Here is a 26,880-nt window from a genome sequence, read left to right on the forward strand (position 1 = left end):
CGTGAGCTCCTGGCAGAAGCAGTCCTGCCTCTTGGTGAAGTATATTCTAAGCTGATGAAAATACACAACTCAGGAAGATAAAAGTGAGATTTTTATCCTTTAAATATACTCTGTATTTCAATGATACATTAACAGAACACTTTAGTAGTGCAATTTATATTTATCACTTCTGCTCTTAGAACAACCTCACAGCTTTTTGGAAAGTGTGATGTTTCCAAAGTTGCTACAGTTTTGATGGAAACTATTCTCACACCAGGGAAGTACAGAGTTGGTTGGGTCTATCTACAAATAGACACAGGCAGCTGAGGACAAAGAGCAACTCAGGATTATAGTCAATCAACCCAAGAATCTCCTACTTTTCTTTCAAATCTATTTGGTCAGAGATTTCAGGGAGCCTAAATAAAAGTCACGGTGTTGTAAGTGCTGGTGGGGTTGTGTGTGTGTGCACATATATGTCTTTCCCTGCTTTCATCAGATGCCCCCCCCGTGTCAGGCAAAAGTGGGAATTTGCAATCTGAAAAATATTGTGTTCCCTCCAGTGCTCCCCCTAGCTGCAGTCTCTGGTTACCAGCTCTGATTTGGTGAATATTGGTAGTATTAGGAAAAAAAAATTTAAACCCCTGGTTTGATCTCTTCTACCTGCAAACTCCTGACCAGTTAAGAGCCGCAGTTAACACATGTTTAAAATACTTTGGTGTTCAAACCTGGGTTCCAACCATACAGGTTCAGTAAAGAGCTTGGCAGAGCTGCTGCCTCTCCACTGATAATGAGAGCAAGATATGATGTTTTGTGACTAGTTGATTGATGCAATGAGTTTTGTCACATTTATGGCTAACGCCATACATAATTTTTGATTGATGTGACTTAGTCCAGTTTGCTCCCTTCTTTAAAGCAGAAGTGGAAAGGAACTTGCTATCCTGAACTTGACTGCTTGTTAAAATCTCCAATTTTGACACCATTTTTGCTGGGGAAAAAAATCCCAACTAATGGTGTGTTTTTGTTCATTCTGCTGGTTTTGTGCAGATAGCATGTTGGTTATCTGAGCACACCATTTTCAATGGGCATGTGATATAGTATTTACAAGGGCCACAAATGCTTGGTTGGTTGGTTGGTTGTGGGTTTTTTTCAGACTAATGTGGGACTGTCAGGTCCCTTTTACAGTTTTAGGTACATAGTCTGACTTTTCAAATTGAGCTTCCAGCAATATTTATCGGTTGTAGCTGGAAGGCACTGGGTGCTTAGTCACTTTTGAAAATCAGCCCACTTATCTAGATGACTAGAGAATGCCTGGGTCACAGCTCCACTCCGTTGTCAGTGTCAGTTCTCATTTCAGCATTTTCAAAAATTAATCAAAATCTACAAATTCTTCCCTCCTGTCCTCCTTCAAGGCAGCAGTATTATCCCTTTGCATGATGGTGTGTTTAAAAGCAAAGAACTGCTGTTTTTAGCAATTAGAGTGCATGGACCTACACCGCACAAATGTGTTCAAGAATAAAATAGAGTCGGTATTAGATGTCTAATAAAAAATAATGTATCTCCTCCATATTGATGGGCTCATGAATGGAGAAGTTCCCAAGTCCTTTCTAGCCTGCGCACTGTCAGCGACCCAAGCCAATACAGGTCTGCATGACATGGTAATAAAAACATTGGTGTGCAACTTGCATCTTGACACCACAGCATTACTGTTGCCGATAGAAATGCACAGGTGAGACCAATATAAATTTTGTGTCCTGGAGATTGTTCTTGGTTTTTCAATGACATTTCTTTGCTTAAAAAAAAAATTTAGAAATTGTTTTTATGACACATAATTTGAAATAAGTAGTAGGCACTAAACTTCTCTGGATTTGGAGCAGAATCCCACCTCTCCTTTTCCCAAAGACATCTGTTCAGGCCCGTGTAAGTCTCTTCTTGTGATTCAGCAAGACTTCCTACATAGGCAAAAAGAAATATTTTAACTTTAGTGTTTTATTACCTTCAAAGCATTGTATTGTTAGTGTTAGAGTGCATAAGCACAAGTTAAACTGGAATAGAAGAACTGAGTCATTCAAACAGTTATAGGTGGACAAAGTATTGGAGAAAGAGTGGAATTACCTTCCCAAGACGGTCCAATATCAGGTGAGTGTAAATCAAACTGAATGCAGTGAAACTTGTTCTAAGAGCTGTATTCAATACATGACTATCTCATTCAGAAGCATAAACAGACCACTTGGTCCTCCCATGACTGGAAGCCTGTCATTTTAAGCATGCTGTTTGGTTGGCTCAGTCATCAGTTATGCTAAACTTCTATGGCATTGATTCCAAAAACTTGTTATTGTATGCCATCTGAATTTCCCCATTATGTAAAAATGCTCTTCTCTGAAACACATCTATGATATTTTAAGGAACTCAAAACATTTGGAAGATGATAACATAGATGACCATCCAAACATTTACACAGTGGGAAATAGACTATTTTCAGAGAAGACAGACAGAGACAAAATTAATAAACAATGGTGTTAAATGTCTAAAGTTTAATGGGAAGTACACAGGTTGAAAATGATAGTGTTTAAATCAATATTCCTTTAAACAGTAGTTTTTCCTAAACTTGCCTTGGAAATATTTGTTTTTGAAAGATGCGTACCTAACGTATTTTCTACTTTTGGAACTGCATTTTTTGACAAAACACTCTGGTTCCAGAATTCCTGGAAAGAACAGAACTTAGTGAGTGCTTTTTATGCTTAAGAGGAAACAGAAAAAAATGTAATGGAAACTGCAAGACTTCAGTGGGACTGCTCCATTTTCCCATAAAAATTCTTGGAATAAAAAGATGCTTTTTTTCTTCCTAATCATTCAATAAAAAAAATGTGCTGTATTCACAATTTGTACAGGTTCTAAGCAGAAGAATATCACAATTTATTGCAGATAGGAAAAATATTTGCTTTGGGAACTTGTGTTTGCTCTTGAATCGGCAGGTTACTGCTGCATTCATTTTCCATCCTTCTCAGCTTTCATTGCTCGTTCATCCATCTCTTTGCAATACTATATTGTTCAGTTTAGTAAACTCTTGAGTGTATAGAAGTCTTAAGTTCCCAGGACTCTGAATTAGACTGGAACTCAATTTATCTGACAGGCTTTCAAAACTGGGGCTGTAATTCCCCGTTCATTTAGATACTTAATGATCATTTAACCTCCTGTCTGTATTTGTACTTGCTGACTTGCTTTTTAGGCAGTAGAAGTCAGTCAGTCTCCAGATCAGAAGCATGTGGTGCCCCTGCAGCAGACAAACGTTTTCCACCAACATTTTGGAGAGAATGAAAATCTAAATAAATAACCCCCAAGGTTGAAAAGAGCCTGTTCACCAAACATTAGTAAAGCAATTCCACAGGAAAAATAAATGTTCAGCAAAGTGATCTTTCATTTGAAAATTGGATCCAGATTTTACAAACCGAGAAGGGTGAACAACTGTGACAAATGCAGGGCAATGCAGTTTGTCTGCAAAGTGTGCTGCCACAAGGTACTAATATTCTGCTTATGGAGAAGTGCAATCTGGGCAAAAAATAAACAGTTTATTTATCAGCAAATATCAGTTGAAATCACCGTACCATGAACGCTATCCCTCATGGATTAGATACAATGTGTGTATCATCTACCAGATAGTCCAGAGTGCTACAATTCAGAACAGATTCATCTGGTAGCACATCCTTTTGAAAATGAAGATTTCTGTTCTTTGAAGAACGATGGTAAAATCATTATATCTGGAACGCAACAAAAATAGAGCACAAAATGAGACTTTCGGGAAAACCAAGCATTTGGTTCTCTGTTTATCTGTTGTTCCTTGGTTAATTCATTGTTATTGCCTTTATAGTCTCCTTTCATGAGGAAAAGAATTCGCTCCTACCATGGAGCTAACTTTAGTAGTAGTGTCTTATCAAGGATGGAGGAAAGGAAAGTAGCATAGGGACTTAATAGCCAGCTGCACTATTAAAATGCAGTGTTACAACTCTGCTGCATCTTCAAGCGGCAATGTGAATCTGAAATCCAAGGTTCTTTTTCTGAAAAGAAAAATCACTGTAAGATATTATAACTTGGAAAACCTCATTCTCCCTGAATTGAACTGACTTTGTTCCACCTGTGCAAGTCCTCTGAATTGAAAGGAAATTTCAACAATACAATACTTGTAAGTTTGTGATATTTGTAAGATATCACAATACCTTTGTGCTCCAGGCTAAGGTGAATTTGCACTGCAATCAACTTAGCAAATGATCGGTCAGGCTGAGGAAAAAGATTTTCAGAGGTAACTAAAACATTTCTACCTTTAAAATCCTTTCAGAATTTTAGCCAAGGACATAATTTTAAGGATGGTATAGTAAGGAGAATGTCTCTGTTTTTTCCACTGTTAAAGCGTATCCCAATTTGGATCTATATATCATGTTTTACATTGTATCTGACTTATATCTGCACATATATGCATATATATACTAAGACTATTTATGGTATGTGGATTAAGCAGGAAGGTTATAATTGATTTTCTGTGGGTTTTTTACCGATACTCTGATGTTATTAGAACTGCTTTTGCAATCTCTAGTACCAGGAAAAGGAAAAATGTCATAAAAGAACATTTTCTCGAGAAGTTGTTATAAAGACACAAAACCTTCAGTTCTTGTTCAGGAAAAAAACCTTCTAGAAATTAGGTCTCTTCAAAACTAAATTATTCACAATTCTAGGTTTCATTACGCAGTCTCATTCACTGCTCAAAGCATAGCAAATTTCCTTTTCAAAATAGTTTGTGAAGATAAGTTTGAAGTTTGGAATTAAAGTAAAATAATTGTAAAACAGGTTTCTTTAAAAATGGCCTAATGTGTATTGTTTTCCAATGTTTAAATTTAGTCAGTTCACAAACAGGATGAGGATGATTTTATCTGTTGGAGATTAAACCTTTCCTGGGGTCAGGCTGTGTGCTTTTTCTGATTCAATCAACACCAGAATAATAATTCTGTGATTATCTTTTGGTCAAGAATTTTGCTGGTGATGCACACGCTAGAAGAGATTTCAATTATGTAGCTGGATCCAGGTTAACAGGCGTGATAAATGGGGGGAAATATTTACTGTATTAAGGAAATTCAGAAACCAGATGATTCTAGAGAGATGTGATGGAATAATATATATATAAAAATATATAAAATATAATAATATATAGATAATACAATAATATAATTCCTTACTTCAGCAACCTGATTTCAGGTGGAAAGACTAGTTAAGACTTAGTTTTTCTAGTGCAAAACTAGTGTTTCTTAGGTTAAAAAACCGCTGTGACAACTGTTGTGTTTTTCATCTTGGAAAACAAACTTTAAAGAGAAAAACTGTTGTTAGCATGATGCCAAGAAGAAAAAGTAGTATTTGCCATCATCTTCCCCCTCATACTTTTGTCTTTTGCCATCTCTCCCAGTTTTGTAGGCTGGGCTTGTTTTGCTTCTGTAAGATGGAGTTTCTTCTGTAGTATCTTTAAAGCAATGGACACTTTTAAATTTTCTTCTGTTATAGACACAGGGCTTCAAGTGGAGAGACACTTAACTTGTTGGAGAACAGGACATTCTCTCTGTATTAAGACTTTGAGGGAAACCAGAAGCAGTAAAAGAATTTCCTGATCACTGTTGAATCAGAATATGATTTCTGTAGAGTTGCAGCTCATCACACTGCCTCCTGTTTTAGAGGAAAGCTGACACAGGTGAAACTGAAGATGGCTAAAATGTACATACTCTGCCCCAAAGCCTGTTGAAGTTAGCCTGGTGTCAACTGATTTCAGCTTGCAAGGACTACTTTGACTTTGACTAAGGTCTCCCAAAAGAAATAACCACAGTAATAATAAATGTTAACATGTGAGAAATCTGGAATGCGAAGTACGATCTGACTACTTGGTGCAACTTGACATATTCCTGGGGAAATCAGTGGGAGACTGCCCATTTCCACCAACAGAAAATCTGGCCCTGCAAATAATTTTGTCTTCTTTTAATTCCTATCGTTCCTGAACTACAATGCCACAAAACAAACCTGCATTAACTGTTTCCTCACATAAGTGTGTATCTTGGTATATGTGACACAGAAGAGTAGTTAGGTATGTCAGCCAGCCTTCCATGTCTGGTTTTGTAAAATTGTATGTCAGTTGAAATTGCCATGCAAATAAATGTTGTCTTTGTCCTACTCCTCAGCTTCAGAGCCAAATTTTAAAACATGGCTATAATGCTTATTTGCTTTTGTATAGATCTGTTAGCTGGTGTCTCTGTCTCATGTTCATCATGAGAACACATCGGGCAACAGTTGTCGGTTATATAGATTATGTCTAAACAACTTCCTACTTGGTAAGGTAAGAACAAGATTGATAAAACAAAGGAATGTCCATTTGACAAGCGGTGTTGTGACTCACTGGGTAAAACTATTTGTGTAGTGTGACATCAGTAGGTTTTCAAACTACATCAAAGAGATATTTATTGGAACTGCTGTTTTTGTGGTGCTGAGAAAAGAATAAATAAGTGTAAAGGAACAGCTTTTTGAAGTTCTTCTAGGAGAGTTTAAATCCCATATTTTCCAACAACGTGAATGTGGCTGCATTTGAACGCTAAACCAGAAAGGTTTATAGTGCATATGGTACCTATTTGAATTTTTTAAATGTCTAATTTCTGCTGTGGAAATAGAGGCCAGCTTGAGTTATTTATTGTGGGATGCAGAAGGAAATCATGACCCTTTGCAGGGACACGTTAGAATCCCTGTGCCATTCAGCCAGTTTTCTCCTGTCACACCTACTTAAATTTTCAAAAAGACGCTTTAATGTATTGAGTGTGCTCTGGATCATACTAGTTCCTGAGCACTTATGACAGCTTTCAGAGATTGCTGGTGGCTCCCAGTAGATTGTAATTCTAGAAACAGGAGCCTGATGCTAAGCATCACCACCTGTTCTCCATTATTTTCCTTCAGAAGAAAACAATGCAAGTATAAGATTACATACTAATGGAACCCATTTTCACTAAATAGGTACATTTGGTCACATGTAATTTGGTGGCCCATAAAAGAAAAAAAGAAAATAGTAAGCTGTTTTCAAAAGGGAGAAGCAAATAAAACTTAAATGAAGAGTTTCCTAGCTACGTTAACTAAACCCAATGCTTACATGGCAGGTATACCGAGATGCAGTATGTAAGTACATACAGATCCCTTGTTGGGATAGCTGTGTTTTCAATTTGATTTGTTGACATATCCTAAAAGACTTTGGACCTCATTCAGCTCTTTGTAAATCCACTACAGAGCTAGATTTGAACCCTTCTGGCATTTACACTGAAATTCCTATTTCTGCTTTGCTTAGAACAATGCAAGTCTTGTCTCTAACTGAGGTTCCTCTGCTGCCTCTCAGTAGAAAAAAATCATAAGCATATATAACATTGTTGTAATGATACTTGCAAATTCTATAGTTGTTTGTAATATTCCGTTATCATTTGCCATATGCCAGCTCCCACGTTATATCTCTGCTATACACTCATGTGACATATATCTAGATAAGTGAAGGAATTTTAGAAATGAAGTTGTCAATGCATTTCTGTATAGGTTTTAGCGTGTGCATTTGGTTTAGGTAGGACGTACTTTTTTCAAGCATGAAAGCATACGTATGTATCCATCCCTTGAAATCCTGAACATGGTAGCGTTCATATAGAACCTGTGACAGCCTGGTTCAGGGTAGTCAGCAGTCCTGGTTATGGATGCAGACCAGTCTCTAAATGGTACCCATATCTGATTCTTAGCACTTTTTGTTGCTGTTCTTGTTTTACCAATATGTTATTCCCAAGGCTGTTATGAAAAAGCAGATTTTTTTTTTTTTTTTTTTAAAGAAAGTGCTGCTTAATGATTCTCCTCCGAGAGTCCAGATCAAACTGTTGGTAGCCTTCCCATAATACTGCTTCCTGAAAACTTTTTTGGTAAAAATTAGTGGGTTTTTTTGAAATAATGTTTGTTTTCTGAAGTGGGTTAGTTCTCAAATTTTGAAAGCAAGATTCTGCAGTTAATTGAAAGGCGGCAAATGAAGGGTCATGGTACTTTATTCAGAGCTTTGCACTTTTGGGGTGATGAGGTGTTGCTAGCTGTGCTCGTTTGCTGTGTGCATGCTCAGGAGGTGCCACCTGCCAGTGCCTGTAGCCTTGTGCCCCAGCACCCTGCTGGGAAGCAGCTCCAGAGCTCCCTTGGTGGCAGGCACCCTGCTGGGAGGCAGACAGGTTTAACTCCTCCCAAACAACAGTAAAAGTTTACCAGTCATTTTAAGCCCCTTTTTTGGACAAAACTTAGCCAGGATCTGGAGAACTAAAAGGTTTGTAGCCCAGATTTCCTGTGTGATCCATGGGAAGGCATCCAGCAGACACGCAACACTGTGCACTGAAGTTAGAGCTCACAGTAGCTGTTAGAGATCCACCACCCTTCTCAGCTGGGGCTTGACTACAAACCTGTGGGTCTTTTCTGTTTCGCCACAAGCAGCCTGATATTTGTGATACAGAGCTCCTGTATTCCCTCATTTAGGGCAAAACCTTCAATCAGTAATCCAATCAGAATCGACAGGGCCACGCATGTACTGGACACTTGGTAGGTACTTGGGTCATTTTCTAGAATAGGTTTGGTCACTGCATGAAGCAGCCTAAATGTAAGCGCTGTCTTAGCCATAATTACCGGTGGAGAAAGGTTTAGGATCAAAAACTAATCTGTTTTATTTTCTCAGATGTGTTTGTTCTGTAGTATTGAACTGGAGTCTTAACTCTGAAATTGGACAGGTTTTGCTCAGAGGAAGCAGAAAAAGTAGATTTATGGAGTGCTCTACAGCTGCTTTTTCTGAATGCAGTAATGGGTTTTAAAGTATGTTTAGATTTGCAAATGTGTCTAATGACTTAAATATTTATGACTTGGTTAGTCTACAAAAGCAGATTATTTAAGCTTTGAAAGAGTTTTATTTCAGGTGTGCAAAATGGATTTTCGAGGACACTGTCAGACCGTGACATTACTCTGTGCACAGATGAGTGGATGTGGTGTTTCAGAAAAATTGGCACATACAGTCTTAGCTTTTCTGTGAACAAACCAGAACATTTGTATGCCTCTTCTCAAGAGTTTGTCAGCGTTGCTCTAAAATAACTTAAAGTGAATGTTTCCACCTAACACATAATTTACATTTCATAATACTTTTTTGCTGTCGTGTATTGATGACCTGCTCTTCAAATCTTTACTCATGTGCTAAGTCTTTAATGAGTAAATCCATTGTGAAGCCCATTGAAACCACGGGATTATATATCACAGCAAGGACTGCTCGCATTAGGGAGAGATTGAAAGATCATGACTTTTTAGCCTTTTGATTTCCGAAATAAATTAAAACCTTTGTTCTGATTTTGGCTGGGAAAACGCCTTTGTTGGCCAGCCACAAAACTTCCATTCATTTGCATCAGGTTTTTTTCTGCACAGAGCAGATAACAGCAGTGCTGGATTGAACATCTAAAAGACAGCGCTCTGGCAGAGCGGGAGCCTGCACCCGAGCAATGAGCGCTGTACAAATAGCTTTGCTGTTATTCATGTAGCTTGCTAATGAAAACAATGATCTGGGAGAGTCATGAACAGAGTTCTGCCTAATGGAGTCTCATTAAAACGAGAGTTTGCCGCTTCTTTTGAACTCTTCAAAAGTCTTTCTTGAGTTACACCCGACAGGAATGATAAGAGTACTACTGCACGTTCCTCAGCAAATCTGTAACATGCAGGCGTTTTTCCATTCAGATGTATGTGTGTGTATTTACATGAAAGACGGGCCTAAGACAGACTCTCATTTCCAAACCAGATGTACTTTGACTTGAAGACCTTAAGATAATTAACTGGAATTTTTTGGTATATGGTAAACAACTGTGGCTTAGCCATAAGTAAAAAGAAGCTGAAACTGAAAAGAAATGAGGAAAGGTTGGCAAAGCTTAGTACAAATAGCTGGAAGAGGTGCTGGGGATGATCCAGGCATTTGTATTTTGCTCCTAGCACGCAGTCCCTGCTGGCCATCACTCTACAAACAGCTGGGTTTCCTTGGTGTGACAGATTGTTGCACTGCTGCTAATGTTGATATTTGTCAGTGCCTTCGATTTCCCTTCACTAAGTTTTATAACGAGGACTTAAAAATACAGGAGAGAAATAGTGAGGTCAGTGATTGCAAAGGTGTGCGTGAGGACAGACTTCGTCCTCTGTTTAAAGAAAAATGGGCTAACTGCATTAGCATGTGCTTCTTCCTTTATTTTTCCAGATCTCACGATCAAGCATGGTAAATCTTGTTAATACAAGACGAGGAAAAATGAGAAGAGATTTGATGAGGGATGTTTTGGGGCAGAGCGATTATGTTCACTCAGATTGTTCTAGAAAAATGTCAGAAAAGTGATGTAGTTATATTTGCATGTTCAAGAAATATTCTCAAGTATACAGAGGACTAACTAATGAGCAGTACTTGTATGATAAAGCTTACTGAGGGACTTCTCTTGGTACCTACACCAATATCATTGATCCCAATGTTCTTTTACACATTCAAAATGTAGGCTTCAGCATGATTGGATTGGTTTAATTGAGAAAAACACCTCTTCTATTGAATAAAGCTAGATAAAGGTACTTAAATTAGATTAAATCCTTGTAAGTACACTATGTGCTGTCTAAAGCTTAAGCTAAGTATTAAGTAATTCATAAGCCCTATTGTTGCAGCTCAAGATAGCGTGACACCCTCAAACCAAGAATTTTGACTGATCATTTTAATTATACTGATGAAAATGCATGTTTTTCCTTAGTGAAAAAGCTTACCTCTTACAGTATCTATCCTAATTGTTAACCCTCTAAGGTAGAGCACTGTCTTGCCTTTGGGCCAAGTCCTGAAGTGTTATGTTTAAATGAGGTTCTGTTGATTAAAATAAGAACAATGCACCAAAGGGACCACGTGTGGGTTTTCAGGAATAAAACCAGTGTTTGCTATGCACCATACCTTTATATGTCCAAAAAAAAGAAAAAAAAAAATTGTAACAGCCTAACTCTAGCACGGCCTCAGAGAGTCCAGGCTTTGGAGTGGACTTTACGGGAGTGTTCAGAGCAGCAGCTTCCCACAGCAGGAACTCGGACTCTGTAGCAACTTCCCGTGTAGGCGCTGGGGGTGGAGGAATAATTTTTTCTTCCTTTAGCCTTTGCATCCCATGCTTAGCATGTGGAGCATTGGCACCTGTAAAGCAGGCTGCAGTAGAAGCTGATGGCTTCTGTGCCACTGATGCCAGGGAAAACAAATAGCAATGGAAATGGCATTTCAGCTTTTCCAGGGCAGAGCATTTCTGCTCATACTTGCCTGGACAGGGGTCAAAATGCTAAATTGTATCAGCAAGACACTAGAGAGGTCTTGTACTCTCTCCTTTCTTCCCTCCCTATGCATGCAGGAAGGCCAGCAAGAGACTGGCTTAGGAAATGATGGCAAAAACTGGTGTTTAGCTGTTCTCCACTGTATTCTAGTGACCATTTTACATGACTCTCGGGAAGCTAAGTTCCTGAATTAATGAGGCAGAAAGAAGCTGTGGACTGTCCCAGTGCCTCAGTTTTGAGAGATCCTCTTAGTAGGCACAGTGCTGTTTGCTTGTATTGCATATGATCCTTTGAATTGGTTTCAAGGAAAATGCACCAAATTTAGGAGACATTCTAACATTTTAACAGTGATACTTTGCTGTTTTATGGACCAATTTTCCTACTTGGAAGAAACTTCTGAAGCCAGTGGGAATTGTGCCTGTTTTGGGACTGAGTGGTCTGTAGGAAAGGGTACATTTTCTGCTTTTTTTCAGCATGTTTTCACAAAACATGCAAACATTTAGGTGAATTTAGACACTTGGATATGCAAAGAGCTGCCTAGTGTTTTTTGCAGCTCTTTCAGCAGGTAGGTGTGTAACTGCCACTGATGTACCTGTTGGTTCAGTGGCAGGTGGAGAGAAATCCTTGATCCTGAGCACTCATCAGAACACACTGCTAAAGACATGGTGCAAAGGGCACCTTGCCAGGGAAATGTGCTCTCTCACTTGTTTCAAGTGCAAAGTTTTCTGTACAGTCCTGTCTCCTGGAGAATTAGAAGAGCAGGAAAATGAAAGGGAGTTGGTTGATTTGGGAAATACCCTTCTCATGACAGAGGAAAGCCATCTGGTGTTACTTCATTACTTTTCAGTGATGAAGGACTTTTCATTCATGTCAGTCTAGTCTGGTTTTCTGCCTCCTTGTGATGTAACTAGGGAAATAACCTGTTGCCTAAGAAGTGAATCATGCTTTGTGTACAGTAAACTATTACAAATATGCTTATGTTCTCACAAGCATAAACATATAAGTAACGTCAAGCATTTGAATAATTCCACTGCTGCCAGCTGAACTACCCAACATTTAGTTATAAATATTTTTATCTACCAAATTAAAACGTCCTTTTTTCTTTTTTTTTTTTTTTTTTTTTTCCTGGAGTGGAATGTGAAATACAGGGAAAACAATAAATCACATCTCCTTTATATCTTCCAGCGAACACTCTAGCAAGAAGGTAAGGAAGGAAATCTTCCTTTGCCATAATCCTGTAGCCATGGTCAATGGTTGGTTTCAGCATGGAGTTTGAGACCTCTGCACATATCCATGCTCTAACAAATGTTTGGCAGTTGTTTAAAATAGACTGAGTAAATTAATCTGTAAAATATGCTTCAGGCAATCAATTTATGTAAAATATGCTTCCATGGGTATCACTAGAAAGTAGGACTACATTTTTTCATCCTTGGCTGGTAAATATGGCCACCTTGATTTGTGTTTATATCCCTATGTAGAAGAGATAATTGTTAAAGACACAGTCACATCTTTAGCACATCTGAAGGGAAGGGTACAAGTTCAGAAAAAGGAAAGAATCATACAGTTAAATGGATGAGCGTTGAAGAAAATTACTTGTATACTGTGGACTTTTTAGGTGGCCTTGGCATAGCCAAGCCATTTAACCTCCACTACCTTGGGTCCATCTGTTAAGAAGAAAGAAAAAAAAAAAGGCAAACCCAACCAACCAAAACCCTTAAAATCTTTTCTGCCTTTGTTTGGTCTTGCTTATGTAGACTATCTAGCAGTTAAAGAACTAATCGTGTAGAATCAGAAGAAAGCATGGCACCTAGGTACTGCCTCTGGCCATCATTATAATGCAAGTAATACCAACAAGAAGAGTTCGGATACGGATTGACTCCGTTTTGCACTCTGGGGCATCTAAATGTGAAAAATGCTTGCTAATGAAGCATGCAATACCCTGGAGAATCCAACTCATGCAGAATAAAAGTTGTGAAGAAGGTGGTGCAATATTACCATGGTTCCTGTTTCTTTGGCTTTCCTAACAAGTATCAGATATACACGGAAGTTTTTATTACAATAACGTTGCATGAACTAGAAAGTAGTATCGAGTTGCTGCATCTGGCTTAGCTTTAGAAATGGAAATATAGCAACAGGATAAACGAAAGGGCCACCCACTATAAAGTGTGGGTGACTAGTATAAGGAGAAAAAAAAATTTAATGGATATTTATTCTAAAGGCTGTTACAAAGAAACTGCTCTCAGTCGGATGTAGTGCCAAGCATAGAGGATTAAACTTTTTAATTTTTTTTGTTATCAACATCCAAGATGTCTAGGAACAAAGAAGAGATTCCATAACTCCACATAAAGAATATTATTTTCAGACAAGAAAAGAGTACTTGAAAATGTAAGTTCAGAAGATGCAGTAAAATGTAGCAGGGAAGAGGATAAATACAAGTCTAATCTGCAGAACAACTTATTTTGAGGGTGGAGAACAGATTTATAGTCAATTCGGTGTTATATGCCAGAATCCTAGGTCACTGCATGCTGGTAACAGCTAGAATAGGACAGTGTCTGTTTTGGCCTGGTTCAGAAATTGCATGGGATTATTCCCATTTCTTTGGACTTTTTTTTTTTTTTTCTGGTGCCTTTGTCAAGAAATGACTATGCTCTGTAGGGAGTGGACCTGAGTCTGAATTTTTTTTTTATCTCTTTTTTTTTTTTTTTCCCCCTCTCATTTCTGTGATGTTAGGTATTCTTTCTATGAGTTAGCTATTCTTTAAAATCCTATTGTCCTGTCTCTTCTGTGTTATGGTCCCTAGCACTGAAGGAAGTCTTGCTTGAAAATGGAAAGGGGCCCATAAGATTGAGAAGAGGGTGTAGTCGGAGTACAACGTCTGGAATGAAAGATGGTCCCTCAGTGGCTATTGCAGACTGAAACTAAGAGCAGTCCCTACTAACTCAGGGGCTGCAGACATAAATGTAGTCTGAAGCCACCCTGTTCTTGCCTCCTGGACTGTGTGTGCTCGGTTCTCTCTTCTGAGAATTGGGGCCTGGGTTTGTTTGAATTAATAGTGAAGTCATTACACTATGTAAATATGTTAGTGTTCATCTGGTTTTACTCACAAGTTATTCTTGCCTTGCTGTGTTGTTCCTGTTTTCTTGTTTGTGCAAAATTAATCAAGAGTGTTTTAAAAGAGAAGGGAATAAAGGGTAAATTGTGTTGAAACCTTGTGTGCTACGTTATTTACCACAGGCTGAAGTTGAATAGGCAGCTTTAACATAATTGTATAATAAGAGTACAATGATTATTTTATTTTTTTTTTTTTTAATGATCCTATTAGGGCTCCTTTCCTTTTCTGCTATCTTTGGCCTCTTTTGAATAGACTGTGATAATTTGCCTTAATAGCTTAGTATTATAGTATTTCCTTTTACTGAGGAGTCAGCTGAACAGCAATATGAGTCTAAGCACTTTGCAAAGTTTGACTGTGCCCTCAGGGTCCTGTGACCAAGTCCTTTCCCAGGACAGCTGCTCTTTTGCAGGTGTGCCACTGCACGAGCGCTGCTGGATCCTCATACAAGCAGAACTGCTCCTAGAATGAGTTAGGATGAGAAGCTGCACTCTCATATTGTAATTCTTCCTGTTGTTATGAAGGGGAAAGCCCCAAGTTGCATTATTGACTCATCCTGTTTCTCAGTCCCACTCACGCAGACCAAATGTGAGAACTGAAGAAATACCACCCTTTTTTTTTTTTTCCTTTTTTTTTTTTTTTTTTTAAAATTTTATTCTTTCCCTGTCCTTAAAACCCATGAACTTCTGTGGCCACATCTCTGAATTCTCTGTAGTGCATAAGACTGGAGAGTGGGAGCTGCTGCAGGTGCCCTGCTCATGTTTGTTCTGATATTGAAACTGGGCTGACTGGTCTGATTTCAATTCTCTGTAGGTGTTTTGGAGTTCAATGGACTTGGTCTGCCTCAGTTCCCCTCACAATGGAGCAGTCACAGCCATCATGTTGCAGAGGGGCTCATATAGAGCAGGAAAAGAGGGGAGGTGTTTTGAATATCAGATGACAATGGTGGTTTCTGATGCATAGAGGAAGAATTGGGGATTGAAAGAGGCATATGAGCCAGGTGTTCTCACATAAATGACCATCAGGGAGACAAACAATAACACTGACATTCAGTAACAATGTTAGATTGCAGTCAGAAGTCTGCTGAGATGGAGACTGTGGTTCATCCTTCTCAGACATACGGCATCTGGCTGTCTCGCCAGCTGACATGAACTCATATTTTCAGGGCTGTCCTTTTAAATATGAGGGCCAGAGAAACTGCATTTTGAAAATTGATGTCTTAAATGCTTTGTGTTATGCAATGCAAAGTGTATTCTGCAAGGAATACCTAAGAGTTGTTTCCAGGGTGAGGACTGCAGACACTGTATGAATGTTTATGATCTGGAAACATCGTCTCTCCAGATGCTATAGCAGACAAAGGGAGTTTTTGCACCGACTTCAATAGGACAGGGCTCGCCCTTGCTTTTTCTAGATTTTTGTGGATGTTTAAAAGCAAAGGAAGTTTACTTCCTTAGCTATACTACAGAAGGTAAAGCTGTCATCTCATTTTTCTTGCTGTGAATACATGCTTGCAGAGATGGTTCCCCATAAAAGCTCTGCCTTGAAAGTACATCATGATTTGGGGATGTTCAGACCCAGGTGTTAGAACAGTAACTTACTGCCAGTTCCCAGCAGTGTTACTCTACTCCCAACCACTACCTGTGGTTTAATGCTTGGTGCTTTGTGAGCCATAGGATCTGCTAGCTGTTTCCATCTGGATAGTATTCTTAGATTAATAAAAAAATCCGTACTTCTAGAGTTAATGTTTTTGGCAACCCACTGTTCATCCATTGCCGTAAACATGTTGATCAAAAAGCCAGAATAAGCTCACTCTGGAACAGATGATAAATAGCCAATTAGAGACAAAACTAAAAAGCAAAACCGTCAGAAAAGGGGTGGGGAAAAGGCAGAGATAAAAGGGCAAGAACAGTCTGCTGAAAAGGCTGGACATAGAACAAAGTGCCTGTTAACAAACCTTTATTCTTCAAGCAGTCTTGGTGATGCATTCAAAATTGACATAAAATCAAGACCTAGAGGCTTCCTGTCATGCTGATTTAGTACTACATTGTTGACTTCAAAGATTACCTAACAGTGTGTTGATGCTCTCTGTTGTAATGCTGCTGCTGGTAGTTCACCAAACAATACGAATCATACATTGAGACAAAGTCCATGAAATTTGGGGTCAAACTGACTGTCTCCCAAACTTTTGAGCCTTCTTTAATCATCTCCTGTAAGGTGTCTGTTCTATGGAGCAGGAAGCCTCCTTCAAAACCAAGCAGCGTAGGAGGCTCATAATCTCTCCAAATGTTGAGAGGGAAGCGCTTCTGTGTAATCCCGTAGTCATGATATGAGGTAGGGAGGAAAAACTTGAGCATCTGTTTATGCATACTGTGCGTGGGGCAGGAAACACAGCAATGCTTCCTTCGAAATGGCAAGATTCAGCAGGGTGACACCAATATGGATCTAAGGTTGATAATTTGCCTTAAAGATGTGATAGAACAGGAATACCCAGAGCTGTGCTGCCTTGGGAATTACGATGTATATGCTGTGTCCTGGTGATAGTTTTATGCTGTTCTGTGGTATAAACAACATACATCTGTGCATATTTTGGGCATAGTGTGCTGCCCTTTAAGTCATTTGGAAATATAAGTAATTTCAGGTTTTACCTAGATGATGAATGGAAGGTGAATCAAGTTGAATAAGCTTGTAAGGTGGATTACTTTAAGTGCCTTAAACCTTTGAGTTTATACATTTGTAATGCATGCAAAATGTACTGACTTAAGGCCAATTTAATTTGTATAACAGTATCTACCAAAGAATTTAATCGATCCACTTACAGTCTTTCGGATTACCTTCTCTGTATGTCCTCCTGAAGCCGAGGCCAGCTTTAAACAGACACCACCTCCTCCCAGTAGGACACAAAATGTAGGCAGTTCTGTAAAAGAAGAAGAATAAGAGGTTCTGCTGTAGACCTAAAATGCTCATTGAAATCCACCATGTGGGCCAGGAGATCACACAGGGTCAAAGCGTGAGTGAGATTTCATACGGGAAAAGTCTTTAGAGGTTTACTGTCTGCAGTGTAAGAGGCACCATGCATGCTGGCTAGCTCTGTGTGGAACAGGGCAACACAGCTCCCGTGTTTATTTTAAGGTGTTTGACTCTCTTTCCACCAGGTGCAGCCACATGCTTCCCCTAAGCACAGCTCCCCAAACAACTGCGTACCGCTTGCAGAATGGGAATTTGTTTTCCATGACTTCTTTGTTGGGATGAGGAAAGCCTGAGTCAGGACCCACGTGAGTCCTGCAGCCTTGTCAGTTCAGAGGGAGCTCAATGAGGTTTGTTTTTTGGTTGTTAAGATCTGAGTTTCTTTGGCTGTAGCAAATCATGAGAGCTGGACTACTGCACATTTTAGAAACGTTCTTCCCCTGGTGGTCTAGCAGTGCATTGAGTATTACTTTGAAACATGAATTTTTATTGTCTTAATAATACAGGCTTCTGGGGCCATTAGCCACACAGTTTGAAGGAATGATCTTTGGAGGCTGCAATATACGTATCCATGACGTAGCACCCTGTGAATAAGACCTCATGAACAGCAGTGTTGTTTTAACTTGAAGAGTTAAAAATAAGTTATTGCTAGAAGAAAGTGCCTGCAGTTAATCTAGAGGCAGAAGATGGTGCTTTTCTCTCTGGGTCTGGCAGAGAAGTGGGTCAGAGATACATTATTTTAACAAGAAGGAGGTTCGGTGAGAACAATTGAATCGTTAAACTTGCCATGGCAACTGAACTGAGTAAATCTGTTTCATTGCAACTACTGTGAGTTTTGCTTTCAGGAATGGTCTGTGCCACAGCAGTCACTGAGAGTTGAGAGTTTCTGGTGAGATCAGTCTGAGACAGGATCCAAGTCTGGAGCTGTCTGAGAGCACAGCATGATTTCCTCCGTGGGATAAATTAACCATGGCTTTCTGCTTGCGCACAGTGAGATCCCTCACTATCATCTATGCTTGTGTTGAGCTAAGAATAGAAAAAAAGCAACATCAGCAGTGCTGTGGGAAAACTGCATTGCTCCAGATGGCTGCTGATAAACTGTTTTCTCATTTGGGATTAAATACAAAGTAGAAGTAAATGATGGTAATTTCCCATCCTCATCTTAGTGTACATGTTTGCTTAGCAGCTAGGAGAAAGCTAGGCTGAAGTTTGTCAGACATGGATTTGTCTGAATACACTTGAGAAGCTATCAGAAAGTAGTTTAATTGCCTTGCAGGGAGAAAAACAACCCACAAAGAGTTGGGAGTTTGTTTGGTTTGTTTGTTCATTCATTGAAAATCTTCGACTTCCCCCCCCTTTCCCCCTCCATTTTACTTTATCACATTTACGTGGTTCTGAATGAAGAGCTTTTATTTTCCTTGTTACAAAGGTTTGTATCCTTGAGATCATGTTAGGTCTTCTTGACTTTCATAGAGAGGATCTTCGTTCTATCGCTAAAGAGGTGAGTGGGACAAATCCCACGTGTGATGTACTCATCTAGCTCTACAGGCCACATGTTGCGTGCAACTGTCCCACCAACATTGATCTGCTAAAAGCCAAAACAAATTTGAGATCCAAAGTCAGAATCAGGCCCAACCAAGGAGCCAAACAATGACTTGCATTCTTTGTAATTAATCTTGACAGTGGGCTATTTGGTTAAAGCATATGTTTGCATTTCCTAATCGATTGGCATGTTTTTACTTTGGATTAACTAATTCTTCAGCGAGAGAGAGAAAAGCAAAAGCAGATCTGGCACCCCTGTGGCTATTTCATATGTTTGCACTATGGGGACCAAGTCCTTGCTCAGAAAGATAGTTCTGTCCTGTCCGAAGCAGGATGAGAAGGAGAGGCTCTCACCATGACTGAGCCAGTTGGTTGCCTCATCATGCCTGATGGCTGTGGAATATTAAGCAATATGTGCAGTCCAGAGACTAAAGGGCAAACAAGCTCTATTGTTCATCCCTTATGTAGAGGATGGAAACTCTGTCCTCTTGCCTGTAGTTCAGGACAGTTTTGATCATCTAGTTAGCACACTGGCTATAGAGAAGTCAGCTTCCACCTCCTTTACGGTCATTATTTTAAAATTTAGATAAGTATAATTAATTGAAATAGAGAAAATAACCTTTTTTTCCTTAAGTAACAAGGGAGTAATAGACTGAGTTGCAGTACCTGTTTATTTGTGGTAAGCTGTCTTACAGGCGCGGTATGAATATAAAAGATAAGGTAGGTATGATATAAAAGAGAAGTCCCTTGAAAGCAGAAGATGACATTTCTGCTGGATGTGATAGCATAATCTAGGGGCACAGGTATTTGCACAGCGAATTAATAACTAGGGATTCTGTATGTACAAGACTCTAAGTAGTAGCCTAAAATTGATTTCTAAAACACTGTTACCTAGGAAGCAAAACCATTCCTGCGATAAAGTATGTCTCCGTTTTCTTGAGCCACTTGTCTCACCTTTGCAATGGCTACTGCCTCTTTGCCAGGCGAGAGTGATGAAGGATTGACTTGGTAGCTCTACAGTGCTCTTACTTTCCATCTGTACGGCTGGCTGTTCTTCTGTTCTTCAGCTCAGTCCCCGGTACCATCACGGGATGATTGTATGAGACAGAAGCTGGCCAATTGTCCAGTACAGTAACCACAGTAATATTGACATTTATGTGGTACATGAGACTTTAGTTCTCTTCTTGAGTGCTGCTCAGCATCCATGCTAATAGAGTAATGAATATCCTCCATGCTGTTTCTTCTGCTGGGAGTGGTAGTAGCCATGATCTCCTGCCAGGACCGACTCTGCACTTGGACTTTATGATGTGCTTGGAAAAAAAAAAAGTTAACTGCTTCTGGGGGAGTCACTACTGATATCTGTTCCACCAAATCACTTATTTAGGCACAGCTCCTCTCAGCATTCAAGGTGGGTCTGAAGCCAGCAGTGTCTAGAACTGCTTGTGCTGAATAAGTGATGACACAGCGCAGGTAAAAATGCCAGTGGCTCTTCCCACCTTTCTCTGACATTGTTCGCTACTACAGCGTGGAGTAGCTTCAGCATAAAACCAAATGAGACATCATAATAAGAGCAAATGAGAGCTTGGTGACTAAGACACTGGCTGGGAATATTGTCTTCAAATATTTGCTGGAGGCCATGCTGAAATTCAAGCCCTTATCTCACAAAGCTCAATAAAATGTGTTTGCCATTACTCTACTCACTCACCCTTCAGCGCATCAAAGCGTCTGTCTTTCCCCCTGGAGTGCTTCTCCATTACATTTTATAGGGCCAGACAGAGACACTTGGACTGACTGACTCCATAGCACAACAGTCCCACTACTTAGTATTGCTCCAGCTTGCGGTGAAACTCTGCGGTTCAGGATGACCATATAAAATATACAGGATAGCAAATGACTCCAGAAAAAAAAAAAAAAAAAAGAAAAAAAAAGAAAAAAAATCATTGCACTGAGAAAAGGTGCTAAATTCGATCTCTTCCACCAAAAGGGGAAGATTAAGGTAGAAATAAACCTCATTCCTGCACGCTTCTCAAATCAAGGGAATATCATTAGCCACTTAGTCACAAAAGTTAGATAGTCAGTCCCTTCCTTGGCCTTACTGTGAAGTTAAAAGCCTAAATAGCTTGGAAAGACTTGTTCAACTATAAAGTTCCCCAACTTTTCTCCCCTATAATCTGTACTGCTTTCTTTGAGTATTTCTGTCGTGCACTCTTGGCACTTTGAATATAAATTCAGGAAGCACAGGATCGGAGATTCATATTATCTCTCTCAAAAAAAGCAAAATTTAACATTTACATGTTGCTACAACCTGACTGACAAAGGTTAGTCTTGGTGGACTGATGCAGGGGACATCCTGGGACAGCATGAGCAGCACCCATTTAAATATCTAGCGTGAATCCTCCAACATTGAAAAAAAAGTCCAGTACATCTTTGCTGTATATTTTTGGTCATGCATTCAACAGTATCTTTTATACAAAGATACAAAAGTAATTGTGATGACTGAGGAGAAAACATCTCAGCAAGCAATGCTCTTAATCAGACAACATATTCTGAAAATGTGACTCAGTATCACAGGTAAATCTAGTTTATGTCATGCTACGGGTGACTTGATCTTGGGCTAAAAAAATTAAATACGACTGTTTAAATGCAGCTTCAGGGAGTGCTACATATTTTATCTCGGTTTCATCTGGTTTCCCATAATATCAAAGCTATGTTTAGTGGATAGAGATTTACGACCAGAAAATGATATGTATAGCTGAAGAATGTGAAGGGGTGATGTGCCTTGTAGAATTAGTTATCATTGCTGGGGAAGTAGAGCTGGTTTACAGCTTGCTTTTTCCCTCTCCATCTGGGACTGATCTGTGTCTTTGCGTTGTATATAGGAAATGTTCTCTGCAATTCTCTAAACGTAAAGACTGTGTTTCAGGCACTGTGGTGTAGGAGATTTTGAAAACGTTGACTCATGCCTAGACATTTGTTAGCATGTACATTTTTACAAGTATGTTTTCTTTATCCTGTTTTTTTTTTTTTAAAAAAAAAATAAATATATGTGTATATATATATATTTATACCTAGCTACTGCCAACAATAGGACAATTATGAATGCATTTTTCCCTCCTGTTAGCCAAGGCTATGTACAAACTGTATTATTTTGGTTTATTTTTGTGTTTTAATACTGAATACTGCGCAGTGATAGAAATTACGTTGCTGGGAGCAGGACATTCCAGCGAATGTTTAGTGACTAAAAGGCAGACACAAGGCTATGTAGGCATTTTGTTTCATGCTCCCTGTGATTGATAGCTAGGATATCAAATGGATGGTGGTTTTGGAAGAAAGATCAAGGCAATTGCTGGCATCAGGCATTTGCAGGAGGGTTTTTCATATAGCTGGCTGGCAGCTGGTCTTTCAGGGTTTTGAATGGACTTGCCAGTTGTCTGGGCTACATGTAACACAAAATTATTTTTTGATGTGCCGCAGTCATTTGCCTTAGGTAGGTCAATGTTTGGCTTATGTTTTCATTTCACAAGTGTCATCTTTATTTAGGATGGAGCTCTAGAGTGGGACTAAAGGGTGAGTTACATCACTTTCCTTGGCAATTTTTAGTGTTAAAATTGCCTTTTGTTACTTTTACCATTCTTAAAGACAGAGCTGAGAGTTGGCAATTAGATGCATATCTTAAAATATCTTTTACATGTCACTCAGCCTAAAAGCCGAAAGTAAAACAGTCACTAGATATGGTATGTGAGAGCATTCATTAGCACCATTCAGGATCAGGGAACTTTTTTTTTTTTTTTTTTTTTTTTAAAGCTATTTGAGGAACCAAAAGAAAACTGCAAGTAGGCTTCTTGCTGACAAGTTGCAGGTGTATACCACATGCCTATATTGGAAAAAAGATGCGGTTATGAAGGTCTTGATGACAGACAAGGGTCTAAAATGCCTTCATCTCCAGGTTTTAGCTAGTCCATCTGCTTTCTATTTGCATTTCCCCCAGCTAGCAGTGTATTTTCCAAAGTCAGTATAACCACGCACAGGTCTACATGAAATTGCTTTTCTACATTGTAAGATCTTTAGTTTAGTAAGGTCTCATTTAAGTCAGGAAAGCCTTACTTTTATGGTAACTATATCATAACTTGTAAGTCAGTGTTAACATTTTCTTTCTGGAAAAATGAGGGAAAGGAGTGATGAGATTGAGGGGAGAGCACTTTAGTTCTGCTTTGCTAGAATAGGTAGAATTCACTTATGCCTTAAGAGTACCAAACAGGTGAGCGTTTGCATTTGTCTCTCATTGCTACTTCTAGCTAAAAGATCTGATCTTCTTTGATGTTCATCCTCTTGAGGATGAACTCAAGTGGAAATGTTTATTCTTAAGGGAGAAAGACTTACACATACGCCTGGTTACTGCAAACAGCTGCATTCTGGAATAATTCTTCAAAGACTCATAATCAGAGGGCAGAAGTAATGGGGTAGCAGCACTTGGGAAATATCCAAGCACAAAGACAGAGAAGGAAGAAGTTCTCCATCTAAAAGAACAATTTTCAGAGAATTTTCAACAGCCTTCGAGTTTTTAATTTCTGAGAACAATATAATTAAGCCTTGATTTAAAATGTTATTAGAAAAGTAATCAGCCCTCATTGAAAATTAGTCAGTTGAGCTTTTTGTTTGTGGCGAATAATTAACTGCAAGAGTAATTTTGAAAACAATAAAAGGAATACTTTGATTTATTTAAAATGCTGGAGAAAATCAGTTGAGGAAGTGTAAATATAATTTTCCAGAAAGCGCCCAAAATTTATTCTTGTCTTTTTATCTAAAGATATTCCTCAATTATAATTTTGAGGCATGAAAAAAAATCTTTGATTAATTTAATAGGCAGTAAAATTAGATGCAGACAGAGAGCATAGTTGTAGCTGTGTGGGAGTCAGCAGAAAGGGTCCTGGAACATAGCAGTGTGTGGTGATATGTCTCCCTAAAGCATCATGTCTTTTCCTTTTATAGGAAAAAACTTTTCTTACTCTTTCTTTATGGGAGAATACAGTGCTTTCACACCCTATTTTAAAAAGCCCGTTTTCCTGTAAGATAGTGCTGGTTTTGGTGAATATAAGAGAACTGTATATGTGTGTCTCTGCTTGCAGGGAGTTATAGGTGCAAGACAGTTTGTGCTCTGTAATATATTCCATGCTGCATACCATAGGGTGTTGTTTAGCCAGTGGCAGGTTTAAGGAGTGTACTAAGCCCACAAGTGAGGTAAAAGTTATCAAAGTGAAATGCTGACCAGTGACTGTTCACTTCCCAGGAGTCCAGCTGGTGTGGGCCAGTGGGGAGTGGTGCAATTGCAATTGGTGCTTGTACCAATGTGGTGTACATGTTCGCTGTGAGAACAGTGAACTTCCTATCCACCAGTGTGTTGGACAGGTATGAAAGAAAAATTCCTCCTTGGAGTTTAAATTAAAATGTTACCTATTGCAGGGTGTGTTCCAGGATTTTTACTGACTGAGGGTAGTTCTATGGCTCTGTTTATTCATCATTGTGGAGTTTTAAGCTCTTGTCTACGAATCAGAGGCCTGAACCCACAAGAATGAGTTCTCTTGTGACAACACATGTTTGAGGCAAGAAAAGATGAAACCAGGTGTTTTGGTTTTTTTCGTTGGGTGTGGGTTTTTTTTTTTTCCAATGGGCTGCATACATACCTCGTACAAAGGAGTGCTTCACTGTAAACCTTTCTTTTACTCACCAGGCCTATCCTTGTACCAATGATAAGGAATGTGAAGTTGGGCGATACTGTCACAGTCCTCATCAAGCAACGTCTGCATGCATGATGTGCCGGAGGAAGAAGAAGCGTTGCCACAGAGATGGCATGTGTTGCCCTGGGAACCGCTGCAACAATGGTACATCAGTCATTTCTTGATTTTCATACATAAAATCAGCATTTTGATAGCATCTATTTCTCTGAGTGTTCCCAGCAACAGTGTTTTTTTTTTTTTTTCTGGGTGACTACACTACTTTTTCTAAACCAAGAAAACTTAATTTTCTCCTTCATTCTACTCCACATTTTCTTTAATAGTATTTCTATGTTTAAGGCTTGTGTACTACCAGACTTTCTCCCATTTTAGGGTGGGGAAACCCAAAAATTCTGCTGCTGCTGACTGAAATCACAGAACTACATTCAATGTGGTTTGGTTCACTGGAAGACTGCATAGAACCCATATTTTTAAGGGAGCAAAAGAGACTTAGTAAATCCATGATCTACTCTCCCTGGTGGGGGTTGTAACTGTACTGTTTGCATTCCCATACTCTCCTCTGGAGACTGAAGAAAGATGCCTACAAGGCAGTCTCCAGGTGCTCAGACCATAAAGCCAGAGCGACATTGAGACTGTCTGACAGTGAGTGAAGCAGAGCTGTGGTGAAGTTAGGTGCCGGGGATCAGGGACAGAGGTGCGAATAGAGCTGAGCATCACTGAGGCCAAGGCCCAGCACTTTCACGGTCCTGGTCCTTGTTTATGTCTCTTGGTTGCTTTTCCTCTCTTTCTAATCTTTGACTGACTGTCTTTTCCTTGCAGGTATCTGCATACCAGTAACTGAAAGCATCCTTACACCTCACATCCCTGCTCTAGAAGGGCCACGCAACAAAAAGAACGGTCATTATGCTAGCAAGGATTTGGGATGGCAAAACCTAGGGAGGCCACGCTCCAAGCTGTCACACATAAAAGGTAAAATCACATTTGCACAACACTGCTTTGTTCCTTCATGTTATGAATCATGTTATTGCTGTTAAGATACAGCAATGCAAACCAGAAATAGGCAGTAATTTCACAGGAGGTGAATGTCTATTGTGAGAATTCACAGCATGTCTCAAAAAGTGGTGTAACATCAACCAGCAGTTCCTGTGATTGAAATAACATCTGCTTTCTTCTCTGTATCAGAGGTGGACTGATGATCCATTTTTCAGTTGTGCGAGATTGCACATGTCCTCCTCCTGTAAGTCATGTACTTAAGCACTTGTAATTCTGCTTACAATCCTGTAGCTGAATTTCTCCTTATTAAGTCTTATGGCAGGTCTCATTAATTACCCCTCTGAACCTTCCTAATTCATATCTTCCCTTGTGTTTATGGCCTTCAAATAGCCACAGATGGAAATATCATCTCTCCTTTTTCTGAGCTTCATTTGCATCAGTCTGCACTTAATCTGTACTTTCACATTTTCCCATGAGGTAAAATAGTTTGGTTGCTCTTTTTAGGACATGAAGGCGATCCCTGCCTACGGTCATCAGACTGTATTGAGGGACACTGCTGTGCTCGCCATTTCTGGACCAAAATTTGCAAGCCTGTGTTGCATCAGGGGGAGGTGTGCACCAAACAGCGCAAGAAAGGCTCCCATGGACTGGAGATTTTCCAACGATGTGACTGTGCCAAGGGGCTGTCTTGCAAAGTATGGAAAGATGCGACCTCCTCTTCTAAATCAAGACTTCACGTGTGCCAGAAGATCTGAATGAGAATTGGGAAGACAGTATTAAGTGACTGTGGCTTTGTGTATTTAATGCATTATGGTATGGTGGGAAATGAGGACTGCAAATGAAAGCGGAATGGCTAAAGTAACAGTTAGGGTAGGAGTAGAAGTCACACCAAATGCATTTCTCTTTGAGCTGGTGGCAAACACAAGTGCAGCTGCAGTTCCCCTACTGTGCAGCTCTTCTGTAAATAACTTCTACAGTTTGTGGGAAATGCTAGTATGCAAACAAGCACAGTGGAAATTAATGTCACTTACCTTGCTGTGTTGTCCTGTGATGTTTCAGGGGTTCAGCGTCAGGGCTACAGTGAGTTTCCAGCGTGGTGATGACCGCTAAATAAATTGTATACATTGTACTCTTATAAGAAGCAGTGCATGCCAGGAAGACTCATCTGTCAACACATTATTGGCCACA

At 39.4% G+C, this 26,880-nt stretch overlaps 1 protein-coding gene across 1 annotated transcript in view; it reads left to right on the forward strand.

Annotated features, from left to right (window-relative positions):
* The window catches only part of DKK2 (dickkopf Wnt signaling pathway inhibitor 2), a 42,000-nt gene extending 15,553 nt beyond the window's left edge, over positions 1-26,447 (forward strand). Inside the window, exons 2-4 of the mRNA XM_009962223.2 lie at positions 24,696-24,846; positions 25,519-25,668; positions 26,197-26,447. Of these exons, the coding sequence (XP_009960525.1) occupies positions 24,696-24,846; positions 25,519-25,668; positions 26,197-26,447 (552 nt within the window). The remainder of the gene's footprint in view (positions 1-24,695; positions 24,847-25,518; positions 25,669-26,196) is intronic.
* The last annotated feature ends 433 nt before the right edge of the window (positions 26,448-26,880 follow it).

The sequence above is a fragment of the Leptosomus discolor genome, chromosome 4 (assembly GCF_034619465.1).
Source record: "Leptosomus discolor isolate bLepDis1 chromosome 4, bLepDis1.hap2, whole genome shotgun sequence".
In the NCBI taxonomy this organism is placed as follows: Eukaryota; Metazoa; Chordata; class Aves; order Leptosomiformes; family Leptosomidae; genus Leptosomus; species Leptosomus discolor.